Genomic DNA, 10,000 nt, shown 5'->3' on the forward strand with positions numbered 1-10,000 from the left:
TAAGTTGCAAGGAAAGCCCGTGAAATATTACCTTCGACTTCTTTTCCCTTGTCTGGGTTTTCAGCATGGAATATTTTTCCATCGTCAACATGATATCCGACAGTTCCTTTTGACCATCCTGGCATGGAATGACTGGCTCCATAGCCCTTCCAGACTGCGCCAATGCCCAAAAACCTTCTATCGCCTGTTTCTTGAATCAGTACCTACAATGTATATGCACAAATTAACAGGATCTTCCAGGGTAAATTCCGACAAGCGACATGCACATGGCCTAAGAAGTAGCCACAGCACTTAAAGTGAAATCGCGACAAACGACATCCAGTTTCTTGAAATTTCCGACAGCAATGTGAAACATTGACAACGCCGGTTTCACGGGGTAGTTGAGTAGATAACAAGAACTTTTTACAATTTTTAGTAGAAAAGGTGAAAACTTTAAGATAAATACTGTGTGATTACCTCAAAATGAGGAAACTCAAGTGAAAATGGGATTAAGTATCTGGCGCCATGATATTTCCATGGTTTTTCAGGTTTGCAGAGATCGCACAGCTTGGCTCCCTCGCATGTTAAAAGGCATTCTTCCACGCTTATTCCTCTACTGACCCAAGCCTGTATGCAGTCAAAATATAAAAGTACATATCAACAGGAGATTTTGTATGGCTTGAAGTGTCAAAAAAGGCGTTGAAAAAAGCATAAGTTATCTTGACCACCGAGGCACTGTTAAGTTAATATGTCTGATTTACAAGTCTCGAGAAACATCATATCATGTAGGCACACGAATCATACATGTAAACTGGACCTCTAAAGAAAGCCTTCGACAACGAGGTACCTCCCTCTTCTTTTATGCTAGCGTCTTGTAAGCAGTTAATTGGTCCGCTATAAGGTACAAAGTGAGCATTATGAAAGTAAGAACAATGTTGATCAACAATGAAAAGCACGGTGCCAGGCCTAGGTCCCCTTAACTACTGTTCTCTGGGCTTAAAAACGCTATGAATGTTGCTTCTATATCTGAAAAGGATTGTAATTCATCGAATGAGTTGCGTGATGTGGTTTGCGTAGCGTAACGTATCGCAGCATGGCTAATTGGTGTAGTGTTGTCATCCTCGGATATTCCAAACTATGGCTAAACCAGAGAGAGAAGGATAGTTAAATATTTAGTTTAACAGCTTCCAAAAAGAAAGAGCTGTAATACAACCGGCTGTGAGCTCCACTACCTGAGGACCTGTGGGAAGAATGTTTTTTTCTGAACTGTGAGATGCTGTAAAAGTTCTTTGCGCAATCTGGTTGGCCATTTGCCGATTCCGCTCGGTTTCAAGTAGAACACGATCCAGTTTCCTTTCGTCTATAAAAGAAAGAAATTTTGTGTAAAGAGAATACAGTCACCCATAGATTAATAATAAAAAGAACACTTGGCCTCCAGAGAGAAAACGAAAACTTACGAAAGCTTAACAACTTTGAGCTCCAAGTTTCGCATTGCTTGATGCTTGGCGAAAGACTTCTAAGGGCAGTTTTCTCTTGAAAGTCCAAGAGTATTCGGATTTTAACTGGTTTTGCATAACTACAGAAAGCGATAGGTGCACAAAATTTGCTCCCCTTTGCCACCCAATCTAAACTAATAACAGTCATTTTTCGCTTGTTTTGATTCTATCAAGGGATGATTGTGTCCTTTGTGATCGGCCAAAGTAATTTCTTTGGTTTTCCGTTTTACGAAAATCCATTAAAAACCACTCCGAATAAAAGCTATTTATTGGTACTTTACGTAAGACTGCTTATTACGTTGCACACGGTAGTTTAAGCTGTTATGTCTCCAGATGGACACTAATCTGCGATCTTTTTATGGGTTTGCTTCAGAAACGGCAGACGACATAACTTAACGGCAGGATTTCTATTAAGGACCATCAAATGAACGGAAAGTAAAATCATTTTCTTCCATAACTTTGCTAATGTGACATTTAGAATCAATTACGACTTTCTGAGGAGTACCTCTCTTTTATATCAAGCCACGTTTCTCTTGACAGATGCTTTTTTTAACATTTTGAAGGCATCATTAAAATGGGCGTTTCGACACAAAGCACCATGACTTTTATTTTTAAGTGTCGTTTCTGCCGTTGAAAACTTGAAAAGTATCAATAATACTAATGATAATGATAATGATAATGATAATGATAATAATAATAATAATAATAATAATGACGATAATAATAATATTAATAACAATAATAATAATAATAATAATTTATTTGTATAGCGCATACATCCATTATTTGCCTTGGGCGCTTTACAAATTATCCCTAAAACCACAATTTTGCTCTGAGAACTCAAAAACTGAAAAAATACTTAAAACACTAGAATCTAAAAAAGTAAAGATATTATAAAGAGTTACTATTAATAAATCAACAGTTCGATTGTTTCGTGACCATGTTTCGACTGTTTCAACATTCAATGTAATCCTATAGCACATGAATGTAATCCTTCCTACCTGTTAGAGGAAACAAATATCCGTATTTAGCAAAGTAAATGGACTCCAGACGCTCCACGACAACCTCTAACCTCTTCCTCTGAAATAGTGAGCGGGATATTTTACACTTATAATTCCATCTTTAGGTTTTGCTCCACACGCTAAAGTTAGAATGGACACGCGAGATCATGTGGTTCTAAACCTAGGTGATCCAGTCGGATCTATTTGGAAGGTACTTGCGATACTACCCGTTGCAACGACATTTAGGCCACGAATTTATACTGAATTTATACTTCAGCCGTTTCATTTAGACGCCGCCTTCCCCAGCAAGATAAATTGTAAAATAACATGGTGGCTTTAGACAATCGAAGAAGTCATATGCGTTCACTTTGACACATTTTGGTAGGTACTCATCAAACGACGTCATCAATAGAAAACAGCGCCCTTTTTGAATTTGAATGGGTTTGATTGACCGCTGAGTGATTTGCATAATAACCCTGTAACCCTAAAAACCACACGGAGACACTGTTGATTTTTTTTAAAAAAAGTCAAAGAAGTTTACAAATGGGACGTGTCCCGGGTCCTAGTGACCGCAGCGCCCATGAAAATTTTTAGTTTGTTATGGTGTGCGTTTTATGTTTGGGGATACGAGAGAGAGAAAAGTGAGCATTGTCAATCATTGCGTGTGCGTTGACTGAGTAGGTGAGAGAAACCTATTTACAAGTCCATCAAAGCCTCCACATTCTCCATGTCGATGTCATCGAAACCGACTTGAGTGTAACCAAACGGGTACGATTGAAAGGTGGTAGCTAGTGTCTACGACGCGTTTGTCAAAGACCAGTCCTTTACGCTTAGTGCAGGGTCCCTCATCCACATCCATTGAGAGTGAGGCCTCTCACTTTACAACACACTTTTCCATTCTTGGTCTTCCAGCCAGAATTTTTCGGACCAGCCGAGGTGAATTCTGTGATGTAAGCCGGCACCATCATCCAACTCGTTGGTAATCGCCCAAGAAATCACCGAGCAGGATGTCGGGTTGACCGCGAAGCCAACGATAGATAACCGAGTCCGTGTCGAAGCAGAGGGTTTGTTGTCTTAACTTTTCGAAAGACTCGTACAATTTGAGACGGGCGTGGCAACTGTTGAAGGCTGCCACGAAGAGGTTTTTTTCCGTTGCCCAACTGGTTTCTTGAGATGTTAGAGTAGACCATTTCCAACTCGTCTTCGGTGAAAACACGCACAGTATGGATGCGCCACAAGGGGTTGGAGAGGACAGCAGAGAGAGAGGCTGATTCCTCGATGGCCACCGTGGTGAGTTTGTTAAGATTCTCACAAAATTTACCCCAGAAAGAGTTGAGCATCAGTTTGGCAGTGGCTTTTTGTCCTGGGTTCTTTCGGATCATAAAGGAGTTGATCACAATCCCTTCACGCTCTGGGTACTCACGGACGCATCGAACTTCGTCTTCTTTGGTAGAGGCCCAACTGGGCGCCAACCCACTCGAAAAAGACCGACCCAACATCGATATAGTCGACCACTACTTCTTAACACGCGATCCGGCCACCAAACGTCTTAAAGTGGGACCCTGCACCAAATGTTACGGGCTGGTCTTTAACAAAAGCCGCTCGTGGACCTTTCGACTTTCTAACTCACTTTTCGAGTTGATTTCGATGACATCGACATGGAGAATGTGGAGGCTTTGATGGACTTGTAAATAGTTTTTCCTCACCTACTCACGTCAACGCACACGCAGTGATTGACAATGCTCACTTTTTTCTCCCTCGTATCCCTTAACGTAAAACGCACACAATAACAAACTAAAAATTTTCATGGGCGCAGCGGTCACTAGGACCCGGCACACGTCCCACTTGTAAATTTCTTCGACTTTGACTTTTTCAAAAATCAACAGTGTCTCCGTGTGGTTTTAAGGGTTACAGGGTTATTATGCAAATCACTCAGCGGTCAATCAAACCCATTCAAATACAAAAGAGGCTGTGTTTTTTTATTGATGACGTCATTTAATGAGTACCTGTCAAAGTGTGTCTAGGTGAACGCATATAACTATACTAATCGAGAACACCTATTCTTCACCTATTAATAGAAAACTTACGCGAGTCGTCTGCGTCCCGCGTTGTTTCCCATTTTTGCAACTAGTAAAACACTTTTGCCACCCACAGCATTTGAACATGAAAGAGATCAGGTTAATGGGAACTGGTATTGGATGACAGAAACTGTATGTCTGTATTGTTATGGCTTTCTTAAATGACCATTCCATCAGCGAGTTGTCCTAACAAAAGTCAAAGAATGAACAAAAAAATTTAAAAAGAGAAACATCATTCAAAGCAGTCATTTCGTTAATAATGATGAGAATAGATACAGCAAAAAAAATACACAAACTGCATTACCAGCATCTTTTATATCTTAAGTACCACAATTTGTTTTTACTTTTAAAAGGGATACATCAAGGCGCTCTTAAAGAAATGAGTTTGGGGCTCATCAGTCTGTTCAGCTAGTTTTGGTGTGTGCCCGGGGTGTGCGTTCTTCTTCTCATCATCACCCCAAAAGTAGCATGCAACAATCTAATTTTCAAGCTGCAAGGGTATTTTCGGTAGCACAAATTCTCATAGCTAACAAACTTTAAAGGAGTGGAATGGCAGTAAAATTCTAATATGCCGAGTACTGAGGCTCTAGAGGACTGAAACAAAAGAAACCAAGTTAAGTTTGAGGCGTGTTAGAATAATTATAACATATCGATATTGATCTATTCATATTGCTATGAAGGGAGTACCATTAACGAGGACATGAACAAATGGAGTACAAACGATTTTAACTTTTCTACAAAGGAAACGAAAATTTAAAAACTTGAAGCCAAATTAGTATCCTACCTGTACTTTCTGGTATGTGTTGGACAGAAGCGCGATCATCATATTGATAAGAAGAATGACTCCCATTACGAGGAACGCTCCATATAGAAAATTAACAATTGTTATGGAAGGACCATCAGCTGACTCCAAGAAGTCTACATCCACAGCTCCTAACAAAGACCAACATAAATGCCGCACCATCTTCCACCAGCTGTGGATCAAGAAGAACTTAAGATACTGGCGAAGTCTAAACATTTCGTAAATCTCACAAACCCTAAATGTGCTGGGACCAGAAGCTCATGACCCTTGAAGCGTTTAACTCTGGTTCAGAGCTGTGGTTCTTTTGAGTTTATAAACTTCCGTATTTGGATGTAACTTAGCTCGCGCATTTTCCCCAGCTTTGTTCCAAGGAAAAGAGTTGCAAGTCACACGCTTCAAGGTCACGTGCTTCTGTATGGAACAAATAGCTCTTTTACGTCAAAGGAAACTGAGAGGTGTAAGATACAGATTTATGCCAAGAATACAAGTGACTTCTATCTTCTATTCATATCAGGACGAAGACTCAAATATCTCGTACAGACTAATAAACAATACAACGACGGGTTTACAACGCCCAGAGGAAGAAGATGATTAGAAGCCGATTATGTACGCTTCTAACCAGAATCATTGGAAGAAATGATAAAGCAATCGCTTACGACTCTCTTGGACTTACCAGGCTATCCCAGAACTGTTACAAACACTGCAACACAAACATACAAAGAACTGTGACTCACTTGTATTTTGTCAAGTACTTTTTTGGAAGGGGCGCATGATCCACACATCATACGAACTGAGATCTGCTTTTGAGTAATTTTAAATCATCTCCCCATTTTTGTTTTTAATTTTGCTAAACGTGCCCAATACGTTACCGCAAACAATATATTAACCCTGTAACAGACAAAATAATATGGAAAGTAAATTGGTGAACATGTTGAAGAATTGTACGTTAAGGAGAAATATTCAGTCGTATGCACAAACTCACACATGGCAAGCAAATGTTAAGGTATATAACTTATGTAAGCTTATGTCCGACGGCTTCTCCACCTCACCTTTCAGCATCTACCAAGAGAAGTTTGATCCAAGGAAATGGAAAGAGCGTGGTGACACTTTTTTTTAGTAAGACCGGATTTTTTTAAGACCATCAACACCGACAGACATCTGCATTTTTTATGGCAGAAAAAAGCGCTGTGGGGCAAGCTTTGGCATATTATATTTCGCATACATATCGAGTAAATTCTACAAATAAACGATTTGTTACTGACTTAACTGGGAAGAAATCTACTCACAGTTCTTTTCCCTTGTCGTCGGATATGAAAGACTTCTCAGCCACGTAAACTTTAGTTATTGCAATAGAAAAGGCCAAAATAGTTGCTATAAACTGCCAAAATATGGTAGCGATGTCACTCAAGATATGGAAGAAAGCGATCTGGATGGGTCCAGTTTGCTTTGTTGTCTCCATCACGTGACCAAATGCCCTAAGCGTTAAGAACATGGTATTAAGGCCGTAAAAATAGCCACCTATGACGAGGGATCGGTTGTTGGTCACGGAATCTGACAAAGCCAACGTGACCATTCTTAGAACAAAAGTGGTGAAGTAAATGACGAGCGTGATGAGGTCCAAGATGTTCCACCGATCACTACAAACAAAGGGTAAACATAGGTTAAAATCAATCAAGCAACAAGCAAACAAACAATCGAATACAAAGCACTTATTTTAAAGACAATGTCTAAGAGCAAGTATACTTTGAGCTGAGCACTTCTGAATCAGAATTATATGTACACGATCAGGAACAGTGATCAGTCGTCACCCACGATCTAGGACTGGAGAGAAACCATTTACTTCAAACACCCAATTCTAATTACAATACTGGGTTGGCAATGGAGCAATGAGATTTAATTGATGGTCTTAAGTTACTGGACTACTGAATAAGAATTGGTTAGAGCATCCCTGCGCCAACACGTGATTTTTCTTCCCAGTTAGGTTTTGCTGGAGATTTTCTCTCTTGTGCGATGGTTTAGCTTGCCGATTAGTGTCATTCTAGTCATTAAAGAACTGTGTAAGTTGTCTGTGTATAAATGAATTATTTCAGACTTAAAGGGTGTAGTGGCATGCTATTTTAGTCAAACTTCAAATCACTAAAAGACGTCCTTGCATCAATTAAAACCAAAAAATAAAGCTGAAGTTTTGTTGCCAATTGCCATTGAATTGCACTGTTGTTTGTTGGTTGCCGCCAAGGGTGAGAGGATGGAAAGGAATTGAAACTTGAAAAAACTGGCCATTTTTTCCAAGTTTGGAGACAATGTCTTCAAAAAGTCGCCAAAAATTTAAAACGAATAGCTTTGTTTTGTAAATATATTTTATATCTTGTCAGTGGTTTGTTAGGAGTGCTGTACGTGTGAGCTTAAGAACTAATTTAGATTTTTACCCATTTTTGACCTAAAAACAGGCAATTAAGCATGACAGTGCTCCTTTAAAAAGCATTACAACTTTTTAAACAAACACCTTTGCAGTGAGAAGTGAAATGGGAGTTTAGATCGATCTCCATAAAAGTGACGCTTGAATCCACAGGTTCGAACAGGATGACATAGGGCGGGTGGCAGGATTGCAATTGTGTTCCTAGATGCAGTGCTCACCATCCATCACAAGTGCAATTGGAAATTGGTTGCTTGCTCTTAAACAAGCAACTTTGCATTGAGAAGTGAAATGGGAGTTGATGTCGCCGGAAAATTCTAATCCAGGTTCGATCGCGAACTCGGTGACTCAAGTTATGGCGAATACCATCATTGCTGCAGCATTGCAGGATTGCCTTCCTGGATGAGGTACCATGACAAAATGTTACTTACGTTATGTACTTGGAGAATCTCAGAGTAAAACCTTGTGGTTTAGTTTCTTGCTCTTCCGTTTCCTCGTCTTCTTCAAGGTATTTACAACCCCGGTTACATCTCATACGTATGTAATGTCGTCTTCTGTTCTTTACTGTCGCCTTATTTGTGAATTGTTCGCGTTCGAATAACACACGACCCGCGAAGAATACTAGAATGGCCCACTCTATCCAAGTGAAAGAAATGCTTGACGTCTCCAGGCAGATGGTAAAGTGGAGTCCAAGCAAAACCAGGTAGCTTAGTGCGTCGCGGATAAAGACAAAGTATGGAGTGGTAAAATAATCACGATAGCTATCTAAAACCCAAAAACACAGAAATATATTACTTAACAAAATGTTGGAAATAATCAGTTACATTTATTAATTAAAAATAGAAAACATGTACCATGTTTCTATCGAGTTCTAGAAACACGAGTGACAGTTTGGGAGAACGAGAATGCTGTGGGAAGGCGACGTAAGGCGAGTGTTTCCACAGCCAAAGTTTGGGTCATCAGTCATCATAAAATGTAACCGAGAGAACGTATTTGACTTGGCAGACTTCGGGCATATCAAACATATCCTTCCCTAGCTAGAAGAAGTAATATATTAAGAGGTCGCTTTCAAGTACAAACGTTTATGATAGAACGATCACGTACGAGACGATTATTAGCCCGTTTATAGGATGGTCAGTAGATTTAAGAATTTATCATTCAACTGGCCTTTGGAGCAACCCCACTTCTAACTGGCTGAATAGAAGAAGTTTTTTGCCAGGACATTGTATTTTCGGGATAACTTATATTTCTTCACTTGTCAGCAATTAGGATACCGCGCTAGACAAAGACATTTTTCAGCAAGAGGAATGAGTTCACTTTTTATTGCTGTAGTGCACCATTTGATGGTGTAATCAGTATCAATCCTCTTTAGTTCTCAGGTATATTTTTGCCAAATATAAATTTCCAAAAACAATATGAACAGCCGCTTTTTATCCTCAGCAAAAAAGAAACATGAAAAGATCTTTACACTGTCCGGATTTGAACCAGGCACACCAAGACGGTAGATCAATACTTCACTCCTGCGTCCTACCAAGTGGGCTTTCGAGGCGTTGCATGTAGACGACGATGCAATTATTAACCTTTTAACAATTATGCATACAGACGCTTTAAGGTGGGCAGACACAAGGGGTCTTGTTATATAGCTGAAAATTTTCCTCCAACAGCGCGCGCTCTCATTGGTTACTTCGAGGTCACATGAAATCTAACAATAAAACTGTTTTCCGTCAAAAGTCTCTGAGCGGGCAACAGTGCACAATCTATGACGTCGGAGGGTAACAGTGTACTGTTACCTGCGAATGTTGACCGACGACCGCCGTTGCTGTTGCCGTTGCACGTTTTTCTCTTTGCGCTATATAACAAATCACTTAATGAAAATGAACAAAAATGAACTGTTTCCCGAGGGACCAGTCATTAGGTGTTTAATGTTGCAGAGACAAGTTGCAGCGACGAAAAAATTGTATAGTGCACACTGAGGCGACATGTAGCAGGGACGTTTGACGGGGACATGTTGAAAAGACAAAATCACAATAAGTGCACACACATGAAGATGTTGCGGGTACATGTTTCAGGGATATGTTGCAGCGACATGTCCCCTCGTGTGAACTTATACTTTTATAATTGTGCAACACCAATCTGGGGGTGATTGTGCCCCACGAAGTTCAACAAGTTGAACGTCATGGGACATATCGCTGCAACATATCCCTTAAACATATACCCGCAACTTTTTCATG

At 40.0% G+C, this 10,000-nt stretch overlaps 1 protein-coding gene across 1 annotated transcript in view; it reads right to left on the bottom strand.

Annotated features, from left to right (window-relative positions):
- The window catches only part of LOC138003846 (uncharacterized), a 33,864-nt gene that overhangs the window by 8,501 nt on the left and 15,363 nt on the right, over nt 1-10,000 (bottom strand). Inside the window, exons 8-16 of the mRNA XM_068850110.1 lie at nt 8,201-8,534; nt 6,643-6,993; nt 6,030-6,056; nt 5,339-5,528; nt 4,564-4,740; nt 2,477-2,555; nt 1,212-1,339; nt 457-606; nt 32-203 (exon numbers count right to left, since the gene is read on the bottom strand). Of these exons, the coding sequence (XP_068706211.1) occupies nt 32-203; nt 457-606; nt 1,212-1,339; nt 2,477-2,555; nt 4,564-4,740; nt 5,339-5,528; nt 6,030-6,056; nt 6,643-6,993; nt 8,201-8,534 (1,608 nt within the window). The remainder of the gene's footprint in view (nt 1-31; nt 204-456; nt 607-1,211; nt 1,340-2,476; nt 2,556-4,563; nt 4,741-5,338; nt 5,529-6,029; nt 6,057-6,642; nt 6,994-8,200; nt 8,535-10,000) is intronic.

This window comes from Montipora foliosa, chromosome 5 (assembly GCF_036669935.1).
Source record: "Montipora foliosa isolate CH-2021 chromosome 5, ASM3666993v2, whole genome shotgun sequence".
NCBI lineage: Eukaryota > Metazoa > Cnidaria > Anthozoa > Scleractinia > Acroporidae > Montipora > Montipora foliosa.